General features: G+C 39.3%; 1 protein-coding gene across 1 annotated transcript in view; it reads right to left on the bottom strand.

Annotated features, from left to right (window-relative positions):
• Positions 1-17,569, bottom strand: part of FLT1 (fms related receptor tyrosine kinase 1) — a 112,971-nt gene that overhangs the window by 69,635 nt on the left and 25,767 nt on the right. Inside the window, exons 4-10 of the mRNA XM_087757374.1 lie at positions 16,630-16,754; positions 10,443-10,605; positions 10,219-10,355; positions 8,522-8,696; positions 6,447-6,564; positions 4,286-4,455; positions 3,714-3,873 (exon numbers count right to left, since the gene is read on the bottom strand). Of these exons, the coding sequence (XP_087613500.1) occupies positions 3,714-3,873; positions 4,286-4,455; positions 6,447-6,564; positions 8,522-8,696; positions 10,219-10,355; positions 10,443-10,605; positions 16,630-16,754 (1,048 nt within the window). The remainder of the gene's footprint in view (positions 1-3,713; positions 3,874-4,285; positions 4,456-6,446; positions 6,565-8,521; positions 8,697-10,218; positions 10,356-10,442; positions 10,606-16,629; positions 16,755-17,569) is intronic.

Here is a 17,569-nt window from a genome sequence, read left to right as displayed (position 1 = left end):
TTGAACTGCCCACATGGAAATGTCCAGAGAGAGAAACTGACCCCAAATGACACTGCACAACCGCTAAGGAAACCAGTGCTTCCACTGAGCAATATCAGTATCCCACATGCCTTTCTTGGCAATCTCTGCCAGACCAGTTTAAGATAAACAAAAATCTGCTGAAGAGATTCAGGTCAAGAACCATTAACATCAAGCACGTTCCCGGCGTGCAGACACTCATTCTGCAGCTTCAGAGCTGATGAGGTTTAGGTGGAGCCCAGCCTGGGTGGCTCCGGAGACCCTCGGCAAGCCCTGCTGCTGGCTGCCCCTCTGCTGACAGCCCAACCTGAGCAAAAAACGAGGCCAGAAAGGACAACTCCAGGGTGGTAGGAAAGAGGCCAAGGAGGCTGATGGACACTGCGGGACAAGTGTCCCTCGGGCTTTCTTCTGCTATATCCACTGAGCAACAGGGGGCTGCCCAGCCTGGGAATGTATGTGTCTGCTACAGAGCAGCAGAGTAAGCTGGAGTAAGATAGCACTGGGAAAGAAGTTTCTCGGTCATTTAAGAGAGACTAATCTTTAATTTTTTAAATTGCATTTTATTTTAACTCTCATTGCATCTTCTACTGTCTTTGCCTGCCATCTCTGAATTTACTAGCTCTACATAAGCTTTAAAAAACCCCCAAACATTACTTTTTCCCCAGACAGTTTTTCTTGACTCTTCTATGTTTCCTTGCTGGGGTCAACACTGGAAGAGAATCTTTCCACCTATCCATCTAGTTAGCTAGCTAGCTAACAAAAGTTTATTTAATGGCAATAGAGTTAAGTTAAACAAAGTAATTTTAACAGAAAGTAAAGAACAAGGAATTTTAATGACGTTGATCTCTCCACATTCCAAAAAGTCAATTTTGTTGAACAATTTTACAGTTGTTTGATTTTTGTTTGTTTGTGGTTTTGTTTTTTTTTTTTTTAATTTGCTACCGGGAAACTATGGAAACTGTTTAATTTGGCTGGCTTCCTCTTACTGGCCTGAATGATGTAGAGAGGAGAGTTATGCAAATTGATTGTATTAATCACAAAACATTAAAATATATCTGCATTTTATTTAAAAGCAATGGAATCCACTCAGGTATTTTTAGATTTTTGAAACAGAAATACTGTATGGAACAGAAATTGAAAGAAGCAGCCAGATAACCTAATGGTTTCTATTAAGAAGCCCACAGGCAACAGTCCTTCAAAAATAAAACCACCTAATTTATGCACTATACATCATTCCCTAGCTTGCAGTAATAGCACTCCAGTGATGTACAGTTAAGCACATATATAAATCTTGAAGCAAACAGATCTGTGCACTGCAAGGTCTTTGCAGCAACAGCATCTTTTTACTTGGAGTGTGCTCTCTGTCCCATGGCATGGGACTCAGAAACTTGATGAGAATCCCTACTGCTATACACTGAATAATGGTAACCTGGAGGCGGGGGGGGGTATCAACAAGAGGTACATGGTACATCTGTGCACAGAAACAGGCACTACTTGAGCACAAACAGAGCAATATTTTAGCCTTGGAAACCTAACATTGGGCAGGTAAATCCAAAGAAATGCTCTAACAGCAGAATAAGACACATCTTTTCATCTACTGCACAAGGTACACACAACGTAAATCTGTTGGGGCAAACCTCTCCTCACACAAAAAGTATAGTGAAATAGGTGGGATTAAAGGGTTCGCCAGTTCTTCAGGGAGAACACCTGAACTGGCACAGACATCAGCCTGAGCAAGGCGTGCCAGCTGCCAAGGTAGTCCACTCCTCTCCCTTCCTGGAGCGGGAGACAAAAATGTAATTATTCAGGTATTTCTGCCTTTCTGCAATAGTTAACTGTCACCACATTATTCAGAAGGAGTCATTCCACTCATCTTAGGCAAAGCATTAAAAAATTGTGTTCTCCAGACTACTATTTCAATGAGCATTTAAAGGAGAAGGAAGGGGAGGGGGTTAAAAGAGAATTGTCACAGAACAATTATGAAGGCAATTTGGAAGCAAGTCTGGAAACAACCTTGTAACAGAGCCAATAGTTGATTCAAATTGTTACATTTCTCCTTTGATCACGTCCTTAAACACACTTCTAATTAGCATTTAATTGAGTCTACAGTTTAGCACATTATTAAACACCTGCTTGCAGATATTAATTTCTATTTCTGATGACACGCTCTCCTGTGCTGTAGCACAGATCTGTGCTTGTTAACAGAAGGAAATATTTGACAATAGATGAGCACCACCCCAACTCCCAAAGAAGAACCAACTGTTTTATCAGTGCCACACCATGATTTCAATCCAGAGCATGCATAGATGTATAAACACTTGAACAAAACTAAAAGACTGAAAATTTTCATACACGCCTTTCACAGAGTTTCTCTACTTAAAAGATATTGTGATTTCTTTTCTCTTACACCTTGCACCTATAAGCAAAAATAAATTAATACTCAGAATTTTGCGACTTGTGCTTCAAAGGTAACATAACAGATAGATGAAATGCAGCCCTCACCTGTCCTCAAAATGAAGAATTTCAGGTTATACCTATTCCAGCAGAGATTGCTAGTGCCACCTCTTGGTGAGAAGGGCACTGAGAGCCACCCATTTGCATAATCCCAAAGCAAGGCATAACTGGAAAAACTATGTGTGCTTCTATGAAGTGCTGACCACTCTCTCACTCATCACAAAGCACTTACAAGCACCTTTAATTTGAAATAAGTTGTTTGTCCTATTTAATTGAATGCGGTGTCTTGTATCCCTGCAGTTAAGCATGTGCTTAAATGTTTGGCTGGATTGGCACTAAAACCCAATTCTATGAAAGCATTAAAGAAGTTAAATCCGATGTAAAGTGATTAACTTCAACTGAAACTGAGAAAAATCTTGGTTCCCAAACTTTTGTTAGGTTTTTAAATATCTTCGTTGTGCTGTGATCCAAATACCTTGCATGTTTCAACCTTCCAATAGTAGCCTAATGCTAATGCCATTGTGGAGGTTGAGTGTTAATCATTAAGATTGTTTCTTACAAGTTTGTGTATTGACTCATTTATCCACAGCTCTTCCCAAATCGTGGAATCTGACACAGAGTTCAAAATAAAGCTTAAAGAGGATTAGTTAAGAACCACATCAGCATCGAGCACGCTTGTATGGTGCCATTTATATTTTATCTGTTGAAATATCATCTGGAGAATGCTGGGCACATTTGTCTTCCTGAACCGAATCTGAGTCAACGTATCATAACAGAGATTTGACCTTCATAATGCAAAAAGTCTTTAAGATTATTTTTGTTGAATTTCTAAAGAAGCCACACAGGGGAATCACTGTGCGTGGAGGAAAGCACGGAGGAAACCATGGAAATCTCCTCCATAAGAAAGCATGTGAATTTTGCAAGACATTGGCTGCAAGGCTTCCCTCATAAAAATTAAAAAGTAATTATTGCCTCTGGATATTGCATGCATGAATAGTAGTGAACTTTAAATAAATCTAAGTAGCAATACAAAATAACAACTCTTCCCTCCATTTTCAAGTAATGATGCAGAAGAAATTGCATTGTGCCTACATGATTACTAAAAAATACATTGATTAAAAGTATACAAGCTCTACTAACTAAGCAATGGCCATGGCAAGATTTATTCTCATAAAAAAGTAAATATTTAAGCATAATAGTAAGGGAAGACATGCTAATTAGAAGTAAGGAAGCTGTCCTACCTTGTTTTAGAATGGTTTTGTCTACAGGGATACCACATCCACGTAATTTTAGGCTGAGGAATACCATACACAGTGCATGTCAGCACTTGCTTGCTGCTCAGTAAATACAGATTGGGATCAGGGAATGACGACACCGCATTTTCGTATATCTGGGGTTTCACTGTAAAGGGTAAAAAATTGGAAAGCAATTAAAACCAGCTCATTTCCAATGTATTGCATGATCATGAAAATACTACATTCCTGCAGGGTGAGTAATCAGAAAAATCCCCAGGAGAACAAAGAAAAGCAGCAGGCCTAAGTCAAGTCAGATGAGTGGATGGTAACACATTTAAATCATCAGGAACAAGTATGTGACTGTGGAAGACAGAAACCCTTCTAATGAAAACTATTGTCTGTCTTCTGATTCCAAGATGGGTCTGTCACCCTGCATATGGGCCTTGGATTTGGGTCCATGAAAGTCAGTAAGAAAACCCACAACGACCTGAACTGTGCAATATCAATAAAAATCTAGCTCAATGAAAATTTAGCATTTACATGTTCAGGAGAAGCGTGGGAACATGCTGTAAACATACCATTTACTGTAAGAGTGACTGTAAGATTCTTAGACAAGTTCCACTGCCGTATGCTCAATATTATAGTGTAGTTTCCAGCATCTTCCTCAGCAACATCCTTGATGATTAATGAATAGTCTTTAACCATGTACCGGGCACACTTTTCAGCAGCAGGTAGCCCATCTTTTAACCTGTTTAAAAGAATTCCAGAAATAAAAATTTTGAAAAATAATGTTGCTTAAACTGCCTGCATTATTTCATTTCACAACATCTCTCAATCTTTGGGCAAGGATTGAATTTACAGTCTCAGAGTCTGTTTGCCAGAGGCTTATCCTTCCCTTACAAATAAGATTGCTGATATTTATAAAGCGCTTTGGAGAATACCATTCTATATACTAAAATTGATAAGGATCTGACAGGGCTCTATAGTATTTGAGAGTTGCTGAAAATTGCAACTCTGTCTCTGAAGATCCCAGTTTTCCGTGCTTGTGCCGCCATTTAGTCTAGAAGACAACCATTTTGGCTAAGAATCATTCACAAAAATAAAGGTTGCATCATCCAGCACTGACCATTTCTTTATGACCTCAGAATACATCCTGGGACAAAGTATTACAGTAGCCTAAGCACAGCTGTGATTTTAGGAAGAGGAAGAGTAAGTAGATTAGATAAGCACTTAAGAATCAGATATCCTGCTATCAAGTGAATGTTTTTAAAGATAACAGAAAATCAACATAGAAAATACTAACTGTTGCTCACACACAGATTCCTGAAGAAGCACAACATTTTTCTTCAAAGTCTAAAATACAGCATAAAGCACATTTTGGTAGGTTGTCATATGAAGGTTGACACAATGTTAGTAGAAGAGTGCAACAGAGTTTCACTGTGAAGATGGACTTGATTAATATGTTTTGCAGGTTTTAGTATGTATTTACAGAAAACTCTTACAGTTATTAGCAGAGGACTAAAAATTGGATCTATAGACTAGGAATTTAGGCATTTCACTGTATCTGTATTTTACAGAGTCACAAAATAGTTGAGGCTGAAAGGGCCTCTGGAGATTGCCTAGACCAACCCCCTGGTCAAAGCAAGGTCAGCAGGTTGCCCAAGACCATTTTCAGTCTGGTTTTGAATATCTCCAAGGATGGAGACTCCACAGCCTTTCTGCACTACTTGTTCCAGTGTTTGACCAGCTTCACAGTGATAAATAAAAAAAATAAATAAAAATTCTTGTTTAAATGGATTTTTTTTGTATTTTAGAAGTTTTGGATCTGTATGTGTAATCAACAAGCCCAACCATTAAAGAAACAGAAAATACTGTATAAATGGCTAGCATCAGCTTCACTTTCGCCCCTTAATTTTCCATGTGGAGCTATAAATGTAAGGGTTTTGTAAAACAAAGCAAAATGTTTGGAGCAAAAGTAATTTCTGGCTGTGAGTAACACGAACTCTCACTGTTCATGTATGTATGGTTTGTTTTCTTAATCAGTCTTGTCATAGACCCTTTGTTAACGTGCAATGAATTGAGCCAGAGCTACTGGCACTTAAAATGATTTAAACAAAAAAAAACTTGAGATCATGAATAGATAACATTGTTTTATATAAAAGTGGTTTGGGTTACTACAAAAAACTGTTCAAAATATTTCTTAGCACAGTATACGTGAGCCAAAGTGAAAGCTTCAGTCACTAAAGTAGATCTACAACCTGCAGATCACCATATAATAAAAACAACTTCCATTGCTTTTCTAATAGTGCATGCCTGTATGACTCAACTCAGTTATTTTAACGAAAGCTATCTTTTCTATCTCCTACTGTCTGAAAAGCAAGTTCAGGTCTCATATCTAGGTCTGAGTGAAGTTGGACACAAGCCTTCAGGCAAGGTTGGTAGAGGTATTTAGCTGTAGAGTGTCCATTGATTTCAATAGGAGACATATCTAACATTTTGAGGATCTGAGCTTTAAGCTTTCCAGACCTCCTTTTTTGCACTTGCAAAATGGAGATACTGCTCTCATAAAATGCTAAAACCCAGGACAACCCTGAAACTTCCCATAAAACTCCACAACTGTATTGCCTCCAGTTTGTTGCCATTTCAAGGGGTCTTACTTATCTGAATATTTCACCAAGATATTATTTTTCATCTAAGGAGATATCCAGTGTGCATATGTGGAAGTAACTGTTGTCCTACCATATAACCTCTGGAGAGGGAAATGCCTTCACTTTCATTGACAAACGATAGGATTTTCTTCCAGCTACAGCCTCCAGTGCAGTTTTTCTTCGACGTTTCAAATTAATGAACATTTTATCTTAAAGAAAAGAAAAAGAGTGCACCTGTATTATGGATTTTTCAGCCTGCAAAAATAGTTGCTCTACGAAAGAGAACAGGAATACAAATAAAAATGATCTTCAACAATATTGGTGTTCCCACGTGGCAACAGCAAGAATAAAACCTAACCTCCTAAAGATCTAAAAAATATAGAGAAGAATACCACAAATATACAACAAACTGAGATACAGTTCCCAGGCCATAAATCTGCCTGGAGAAGATATGCTCTAGCCAAAATTCATATTGTGCTTCAGTCAGAAAAAAAGGCACTGGTTTCAACACAAGGGAGATAAGGTGGTTAGTGGTCCATGGGAAGCTGAACTAGATGATGACCACTCCACCCCTAAAGGCCAAGAATCAATGAATATTCCAAAAGAAAACATTCTGCCAGAGAGGATTTGAGGGACCCTGAGAGAAACAGCAAAGGAAAAGGCAGAAACTTTCTGTATCATTGATAAACAGCTGTTTCATCAAACAAACAAATCTTTATCACTTCATTGGAACAATCTCAACCTGCTGGAATTCATTCTTTTCCAGTTGTACTGCTCCGTATTTCAACCTCTCTGGCAAGTTGATGGGTTTAACCAGAAGCAATAAAACAGAATATTCATACAATATATTGAAAAATATTTTTCCTTCCAAAATGCACTTAAGCAAAATAAAACTTTCAAAACATGAAAAGTTGTTTGAGTGCCCTTTATCCCTAACTATGGTGCAATATTTATTCACATTATGGACTGCATAAGGATGTTGGATACCTATTAAACAAGTGCAATATTTAATCACACGTGCCACGTACACTGAAAATAACATGCACAAGACAAATCAGTAGTTTAATTACACAAATCAGGTTATACTTAAAGATACAACCCTGATTCTGCAAACCCTTATTCACAGAGGCTCTTTCCAATACAGGTATCCCATAGATGGAGCTGCTTAGGTGAATAAGAGTTTACAGGCTAGTTTCAACAGTTCCAGCTTCTCTGACTTTAATTTTAATCTAAAACTCAGTTTCTGATAGCTTCAGACTTATCTGTTCAAGAATATCAGAAGTTGATATCGTGATTCATCTTACGTTCCTAGTGACTTAGTCCAAGGATTAAACAGAGAAAGTGAACTGAAATACTCTAAGAATACCATCATCTGGTGCTTAGTCCATGCTTCCAGATGAGAGAGAAAAGATAGACCTCTGAAAAGAGAGAACAAATCAATATTCTGACCATGACTCATCTGTTGTAGAGGACACCTGCCAGCCACTTGGTCATTAATACCAATGATGCTCCAAGTATCCTGGATAGTCCTGATCGTTACAGGATGCCACAAAGAAGGCAACTTCTTATAGAGTCCCAATGCACAGAAGTCCCAATTCACATAAGCTTGAAATAACACAAGAATTTCCATATCTCACAGGAAGCCCAGGCAGACCACAGGGAACTCATTTAAAGCTCCAACTGTAAAACCACGTTAATGAGTTGCAGTATCTTGTGCTTGTTTCAGTTTTTTGAATGGTCTAGCAGCTACCTGCTCCATGTAGAGCTAGCGTATTTATTTCTTCTTCATTTATCATAGGAAACAATAAACAAGTGCTGTAGAAGAGGAAGTGGGATTCTTCTGTTTAAATTCAGCTTGTACTTTCTTTTTTTTTCTTCCCTTTTTTTACAACTACAGTTTAACTGATTGCTTCTGCCGGAACTGACTGAGGACAGGGTCATCACAGTACTTAGCAGGCAAGAGCCATCAAACTGAACATTAACGTATCTACTGCCAACAATACAAAACAGTCATGGAAGAAAAGGCACATATTCTCTCTGGTCTCCCTCCTTTTCCTACCAGTGATGAATATGCTATAAATTCACTTCCACTTTGTGTCAAGCTATCGCATGACTGAACTTGGTACATGAGCATTCAGTATTCCACAAATCTGCAACATTTCTTACCGTAAACAATGACTGTTGTGTTAACAGCTTTGATTGATGGCCCGCTCTTCACGTGGCAGGTATACTGGCCTTTATCAATATCACGCACTTTGTCAACAACGAGGATACTGTAAAAAATGTTGGCTTCTGTATTCTTCTGGTCAATACGCTGTGTTACAGAACCTCTCCTCCTTGCCTATAAAAGCAAAAATGAACAAGAAAGAGCTTGATCAAACCAATATTCATGATTATTAAGATTTTTATTTTACCCTACTGCCACCACACCTTAGTAAAAAAATCCAGATCCTTCTGTACAGCACAGACATGCAAAAGATGCCTAACATTTCCAGAGGGTCAACAATAAAAATTAGAAATAACATTACATGGCAATTAATTCCTATCTTCACCGAAATTCTAATAGCATCCAAACTAGTTCTTTCCAGACAAAGATCACCTCTTCTGTATGGCTTGCCATACCAATACGCCCAGATCCCCATCGCACCTTGTCCAGCATTGCTCATAAAAAATTCCCGGAGTCACTGGCACATAGTTTGGTGTCTGGATTCAGTGTCCATAGGCAGCAGACATATAGAAGAAGAGTGCATTAACACAAGAAGGGGAGAATTCTGGAAACGCTATAGACAGAAAAGGGACTAGATTTGGCAAGGGAATAACTGGGTGGAATTGAAGATAATGTGAGTCTGAGGAGTTATTTCCTGCAACTCCCCCTCAGCCTTTGGCCTCAAAGTTTATTTAACCCAGGACATCGTTGGTGTCTTATAAACACTGAGCACCCTTCAGTTACCATTCAAATAAAAACAAAGTGGAATTTCACAAGTGCGGTGCCCAGCTAGGGCTTTGTAAGGCAGCAATGACCAGTATCATGTATTTGGAGCATTACTTGTTGCTAAGTTGTTTATTTCTGAGGTGAAAAAATGCCAGGGAAAATGGCTACAGCATGCAGAAACAATTGCATTAATCTTCCCTATATAATGTAATCATAATTTCAGCTTGTGATTAGGCACAATGAGTGACATAATAAATGATCTTGGCTTGAATCACTAGCATAAATCAAACTGACATGAAAGGAATGGGAGTTGTAAACCTTAAACTAATGTCAAATTTCTTATCAGCTTTACACGGACTCCCTGGCAGTTATTCTGTAAGCGACAAATATTTATGAGGATGCTCCCAATGTGGGGGGAGGAGAAGCACATTCAAGATCATTCCTGTAGCTGTCAAAACAAGAGGATTGTTCATGTGACACTTAACAAATGAGATTTTGGCTAGCTAAATCAAAATATCTTTTCTAAACATGCTCGAGTCGGGTGCCTGACTGTCTGCCAGTCTTTGAAATGAATGTGTTGAGAAAGACAGCCTCACTGAAAACTTTTTTGTCACAAGAGAGTCCCTGCCTGGGACTGGGTGATAAATTTCTACCATTTCTCCAGGTTGAAAAGAAGCTCCCAGGGATGAAACAGCACTAGCGTTTGCTCGCAATTATGCAATATAACCAGAGTACATTGTGTAAACATGTTTACTCATTCAATTAAGCACCAGAAAGAAAAAAAGAAACCTTTAAAGACATGTCAGCAAGGGTCAAACCAATGGAATGTGAATCACGGCAAGCATTTCAAGGCAAAATTCCTCCCGGGATGCTAGATGCAGCATCATCTATGGGAAACTCCCGGATTCTTCATTTCAACCACAGCACTCACCTCTCCAGGATAAGTCCACGTCATCTGCACTCTGGTGTTCCAGGCTGCAGTGACAGTGCAGTTAATTGCCAGGCTGTCTCCTTTCAGCAACTTGACAAGACGCGGTGTGCTTAACTGAACATCAAAAATCGTGTTGGCTGCACATGATGAAGAGAAACAAAAGTGAATAATGTCACCAGGGCAGAGTGCTTTCTGAAAGATGGGAAGCGGAGAACACTACTTACTTTCTCGGTGTGTTAGGTACTTTGTGCTATACTTGTGTCCACCGATGGTTGTCTCACAGCTGAGGAGCCCTATGAATTTGTAGGTGGCCTTAGGTATTCTGAAGCCTTTCTTGCTGTCCCAGATTATTGTCTTGCCATCAGGAATTAGGGTTTCTCGTGGAATCTGGAAGTGTCAAACACGCATCATAAAAACAACTCATCCTCATGCCACTCTCTAATCAAAGCAGCCTAATAAAAAGGAATGGGAAAAAAATGCCCTAAAAAATGCCAATCAAAGTGGAAAGGATGACATTTAATTATGCAGATTTTTCAAGTCACATTTTCATCACAAAATAGAGGAAAAATCTGGGTGAAGAATGTGAATGTTTTATTTGTTTCCAAGATTTCATTATTTATAACAGGATGTAATTTATGACACAATAGATTGACACTATCATTAGCCTCAGCGCTTGGGCTGCTATTCTGTTGGCTCCTGGTTGGCAGCTAAAGTGCTCCTCTTGGCAAACCTTTGCAATTAAGTATCCTGGTTTCACCACTGAGACACAAATACACATTTTTCAATGGAGGTGACAAATGGATTTAATTTGCTGTCATTTCGTGGCTTTAACAAATTCCTGCTAGGATTCAATCTGATGCTTCTCACGTTTATGTTGTCTAAAGGACTGGACTGTTTAAAAAAAAAAAAAAAAGTTAAGAACATGAATGGCTGTTCCAAAGCTGACAGGTCATAGAGTACATGTCTCTAAGTCATTACATACAACATGAAGTACAAATTTTAAAGCCACAAAGCTTCCTTGGGCATTTTTATTCAGAACTACTGATCATACTGAATGAAGAAAGTCATATTGACAAGAGATTTTGAAAGGACACCTTGTAACACTAAATATATCACATTTCCACAGAAAAAGTATTCAGCACATTTTAAAAATTTGGCACTTTTAAGTCCTGAAGGAGTTCAGGACCCAACAAGTAATTAGTGTAAAGCCATCAGGTGTTTTAAAACTTAAGACCTGAAATCTAATAGAGACTAAAATATTGCCACGTGGGATCAAGTGTTCACTTTGTCAGCAGTACAAATTATATTTTACATTAGGATCCTTTGAGTTTTAAGCCCCATTTTAATAAGGTATCAAGAAAGCCCTGAAAAAGCAAAACATGACATAGGCATTGAAGCTCAGACAAGAGCTCTTGTTTTCACATCATGTTTTTTTGTTATGCCTTAGCGATAGAATAAATGCAACCATTTAGATAACACAGAGATCAGCCGTGAGTACAAAGCCTGGATGTGACTCTATTTTTATAAAGCCTGCTTTTATGGTAAAAATAATGTATTTTTAAAGATGGCACATAGCAGAGTTTGAGTGAATTAGTGCCCTAAGCAAAAACCTCTGGGTCAGCTAAGCACCTTGCAGCCCATCACCTCTCACTGTGCACCCAGTTTCACTATGCCCCCTTCATCTTTCTTCCCTTTTATTTGAGCAGAGGACTTGTATGCTGGCCAGCCCTCTCCTTCCTACGGCCAAAGCCAGCATGGGTGGCTGCCAGAGGCTGGGGGAAGTGTGGCAGCCCAGCACCTTCCTGTGTGATACAGCATCTCTCCAAAACGCAGCACCCTCGATGCTGCCTGTTCAGCGCACGCCGAAAGCTGCCCTTGAGATCACCTCCACTCATCTCATGCCATTTCCTCCAACAGAAATGCACGATGAATCGAATGAACAATAATTACAGAGCACAAAATGCTGTAGTAGAATTGCTTATCTTTACAACAGCTGATAAGACGCTATAATAAGCATGCAAATCACAGGGAAGTGTGCGTTACACACACACACACGAGTAAAGCCCATTACATTATAGCCTGCTGGCTACCATTCAACAATATCTTGGACTCTAAGAGCTCTGTTGCCGTTCCTGTTCTAAATAAAACAAATATTCAAGCTTTGGTTTAACTAGTTCATAGTTATGCTTTCAAGGGCTTCAACTGGATTTATCCTCTTGCTGCTTTGGTGGAAACCAAACTATTTCTGAGTGTATTCCTCTATAGGTTTTCATATATACCATGAAGAAAAAGTCAAGTCAGAGCTTCAGAGCCTCCCTAGACTGATATTTCCCAAGGAACACATTCACTTCACATTAATTAGTTAATTGATAGATTACTGAATTTGTATTAGCCTTACTCCAGGACCAGGAAAGTAACCAAAACACCCGGGAAGTGTCTGGGTCTTGGAAATAAAGTGCTCAGAAATATGATGCAACACCGAATGTTGTCAGTGGTCTGTATATCCAACTGGCTTACCTGCCCTGGAGGCATGTCCTTGCCTGCACAGTTTACTCATCTGACACCCCTCAAAAACAGCTAGAGCTACATTTTTTTGTGTACTTTTTTGCAGCTTTGAGACTAAAAAGTTGCACACACTCACACACAAAAGCACAAATTGACATTTTGAATTTACTGTACAGGATACTTTAGAAAACTGAAGTCTATGACTAGTGAAAGACCACTGTGACACAGCTGGTCTCTGCCTAAGTTGGGGAAACAAGATACTGCAACAAGTCCCTTTCAGAGGGTGGAAATACCAGGATTTTGTCTTGGAAGAGGTGAAGGGTAGTGGCTGGGTGCTCACCCTCACGGCCCTTCACAACTCTATCCTCTCTCCTTACTTGCTTTGGTTTCTTACCCAGCTCTCCTCCACTCTGTTCTCCTCTGCCAACCCCACTGGTTCAGAAGACCTGTTTCCCACTATCAGAGAAGCACAGATGCTTTTCTCTGCCCTAAACTGGCTTCCAGGCCTCCACCTAGAGACATGGCATCATCATCATCATGGGCACTGCATGGATGGTACAGGACAGAGGATCCCAGAATCACACAATAATTTAGGTTGGAAGGGACCTCTAGAGGTCACCTGGTCCATCCTCCAGGCACAGCAGGGCCAATGTAGTTCAGGGCCTTGTCAAAAAACTTGGCCATTTGGTCATCACAGGGAGAAGTAGTAAACCTGTGAAGAAACACAGTGCTGGAACAGTGAGATTTCCACCGAAGCAGCAGAGGATAAATTGAGCTAAAATAATAGCTTACAGATGGGTACCAGCAGATAGTCAGAGGCATTCAAAGAACCAATTTGTTGCGACGGCTGCAGTAAACATGGAATTTACTGTCTACATACTTATCTGCATGAACCACATCGCTGTGGCTCCCTGTGCAGTCTTGGCCTTTTACCTTCTTTGCACTTTGTTTCAAACTAGACTTCACTTTCTTTTGGCATAGGCTGTGCCTCCTTCTTTGCTCAGCACCAACTACTGAACCTTTTTGGTAACCGGTGGCATTAACACAGTGCTAGCACAAGGTTTCGGGTGTATGCATGTGGTCAAGAGTATATAGTCAAGCTGTGGTTCCCCATGTCTCCAAAGGCAGATTGTATTGGAAAGAGTCAGGTGAAAGTATAGTAAAAACGTACATTAGAGTTTTGAATGCTTCTCTTTTTTTTTCATGTTTCCCCTTCCATCAATTTGGGAAGGATGAGGTGGCATTATTAAGAATTCAGACTGTCCAGGTGTGTGACTCTCGACACCTTTGGGGTTTTTTTCCTCTTTTTATTCCTTATGCTGAAGCTTATTTACCTCTGTTCCCGTGGATGTCATTGTTGACGTTATGACAGAAAATCCAACAGGAGAATAAACAGAGGGATCAAACCATTGTACCAAAAGGTGATGCTTTCTCTGTTTAGCAAGATAAGAGCAAATGAAGTGGCAAGAGAAGTGCATATCTTAGTTGCAATAAGGTTTATCTTATTTTAGGGATCTCGAATGAGGCTGCCAGAATCATATTGATAGGAATTATGGTTTCAGAGGCTTTGGATATCGGTCTGTTAAACATTAGATCAAAACTATCAATTGATTTCACAGGTCTTCATATGATGAAGAAGAGAAAGAGCCATCAGCTGTTGCAGATATAGGTTATAAGAGGACCTGAAGGCTGGATTTGAAATAGGAATGAGAAGCTCCATCCCCGTTTCCCAATCCCTGTTTTATTAGCTTCTTGATTTTTAAGACTCCTCTTATATTGTATATGATTGCCATGCTATAGAGTACAATTTGTACAGATGTTCAGCCTAGAAGTTAGAGCAACACAGTATGTGAAAAGGGTTGACTGAGGTAAAGATGCAGTTTTAGTAAAAATATCATTTGTAGTGCTGAACATGGACAATAAATCTTCCTCATGTTGGTTCAGTAAAACTAAGAAATTCCTGCACAGGAACAGAATGCTGGAGGCTGTGCTCATGCAGCTGGCCCAATGAGTCCTTTCAGAAGAGAGAGATTACCAAAAAATATTCCATATTTTGACTTCCTGGCAATATAGAATGCAGAATCTAATGACTCTAATGTTGGGACTTTCTTTCCAGCTCCAGAGGACTGCATTATGAGGACACTGTATTCTTCCTTTATTGTTAAATGGAAAACACAGAACAGCTTTTGCCAGCTCTCTAGAAGTAGTTTGCCTGCAGCTGCGAAATGCATTTAACACATCTCTTAATTGCTATGTGAGCAAACCCTTGCTGGAATCTTCACACATGGATGTCACAGATGATAAATAAAGTAAGATATTATGTAATGCATTGTAGCTTACATACTTCAGGAAATTCTGGGATCAATTAGGGAACACATTTATTTTTCCTGGAATGCAAAACATATAAGCAACCAATCCTTTCTTTCAAGACTTGGCTCCACCTCCGCTTTCTCCTTCCCAGAGTATTACATCTAGTTTTGATGGTGTAAAGACGCGTCTTACACCACAACCCCAAGCTAAAGGCAAGTTGATATGAAAAAAAAGAGACTAGATATGTCTCAATCTTCTCCAAATAAGGAGAAAAAAAATATTTTTATATTGTTTAATAAGAGAGAAACCTAACAGGAATTTTCTCAGTTAGGAATTTAATATGCTGAGATTTCAGATGTGACAATACAGTGCCCAAATAAGTTCCCACTTTACAACATCCACCCTATGGAAAGCCAAGCCTCATCTGCTTTTGATTCTATAGCCATGGAAGCTTGTGCATCATCCACCCCAGCGCACTTCTTGCAGGAGAACACACACGGTAACATCCTAGGTCAGATTACTTGCTTTTCTCTGCATTTTGCTTTCTTTCATGTGATTTAACAGGTGGAAACCAAGAGGCAAAATCAGTATCTATATTAGCAAAACAGCGCTGGATATAATTTGTAAACCTCTAGGTCAAGTTAAAACACAAGATCAAACCTGTGGCTGGTGTAAAACTCTGTAGTCAAAGAGGAATCAAAGACTTGTATCGATCTAAATAAGCATGTTACAGTGGTATACTTTGGCAATTGCATGTTATTGTATAAAAAGACAAATTTCTTTTCCTTGTAACAATGATTAACATCTATGCCACTACGTACAGAACTCCCTTTATTTAGAAACAAAACATCACTGGCACCTCCACCTAATTTTCAAGTCAAACAAAGGAACTTTAAAAAAAGAAGCATCATTCTCTGTCTTGACACCAAGCACTTTACTACAGACATATAGGTCAGTTGACTGTCCATGTAACTCTCAAGCAACCTAGGAAAGAAATGGTTTCCCCAAAACATGAAAAATGTCTAGATTTTCTAAAACTGCCCCCCACCATCTCAAACTCTGCACAAGTTTCCCTACATAGAGAAGCCATCCCCTGTCTGATGATAAGTGCACTCACATGGAAAAGGAAGCAGCAAAGTCGCTGGTGGGAGCGAGGTAGGGCAAAGGCTTGCAGAGATCCTTGTACAGCCCCAGCAAGTCTCCAGGGACTGCACTTACCAGCTGTTCCAGAGAACAGAAGAGAAAAGGAGAGGAAGGGCAAGGGAAGAGGTGGGAGGAAATCTCTTCTCCTAACAAGAAATTCCTTCCTGGGCTTAAGAAACCTTCATGAGTGAAAATTTCATAAAATGGTATGGAAAGTTTAAGTTTCTTCAGAAAACTCTCATCCACCGGAAGAGATTTGATGAAGCCCTCCTGTGAGATATGAGATGAAACCTCCAGGGTTGAAATATTTCTAAACACACGGACACCCAGAAACCTTGTTTAAGAAATATTAAAGTGTTGAAATATTTCAAAAGCATTACAATAGATGTAAACAAACAAAAAAAAAAGCATCATCCACAATAACACTTTCAGAGCATGCTTGGATTGAGGTACCTTTTTCAATGTAACAGCAGTGTTTGGTGCTGTGACTCTGCATGGAATGATCATTTCTCTTCCCACAGTCATGTGTATTATTTTAGGTATATCACTGTGCATCTCTACAAATGGATTGCCTGTATCTGCAAGAGAAGAAAAAGAAAAGGTTCATATCTGAACTCTTAAGACAGTATATGGAAATTGTAATGGTGCGTACAGTCTTGAAAGAACTGACTAACCCTGTCCATAATGAAAGCTATACAAAGTCCTCAAATCATTCTTCTGTTTACTTTTATCTAAACAAGTTTAGTACAATATTATTGACTATTTGAAAATATGTTTATCGCTTAATATCAATAGCAGTGCTTTGGCATCTCCTTTAAAATCCAGGAGAGATAAAATACATTTTTCCCATTACAGCATCATCTCTACTGCTGAGAGATGTGTTTCTTATTTCAGGACATTTCTATTTTATTATGACCAGGAGATATAATTAGGTGGGAAGTGACTGAAATTCACTTATCAGGAAACCCCTAAACAGGACACGTTCCTGCTCTCTGCAAGGAAATTTATGGAAAAAAATCATGCTCACTTCACCAGGAGAAAGAATCTACTGTGATCATCCAGCCGTATTTTCAACCCTGAGAACACGGACTAGTGAGAGTTAATTATTCTTCTCCTTCCCACTATCACAATACCTATGTGTCTCTTTTGTAAGTGACAAGGTAAATGAAAATGCCAGGAAAACATTCATTCCCTTCGACTCAATAACTAAAGCTTGGCAGAGTAATTTACCGTCCCTTGAACAATCCCTTTAACAAAGGGCATTGTCATAAATAGCTTGCGCTGGGAACAGGGAACATTGCTGCTGCTATTGTTTGGACCACTTAACAAAGAGGGGCTCAAGCCACAGGCTTGGGCTCCAAATCTTCTTTGCAGGTGTTCAAGTCTGAAGGTT

The sequence above is a fragment of the Nipponia nippon genome, unplaced genomic scaffold, assembly GCF_047370975.1.
Source record: "Nipponia nippon isolate SJK-2023a ecotype South Korea unplaced genomic scaffold, ASM4737097v1 scaffold_2, whole genome shotgun sequence".
Classification (NCBI taxonomy): Eukaryota; Metazoa; Chordata; class Aves; order Pelecaniformes; family Threskiornithidae; genus Nipponia; species Nipponia nippon.
This window is presented reverse-complemented; position numbering and strand designations above follow the sequence as displayed.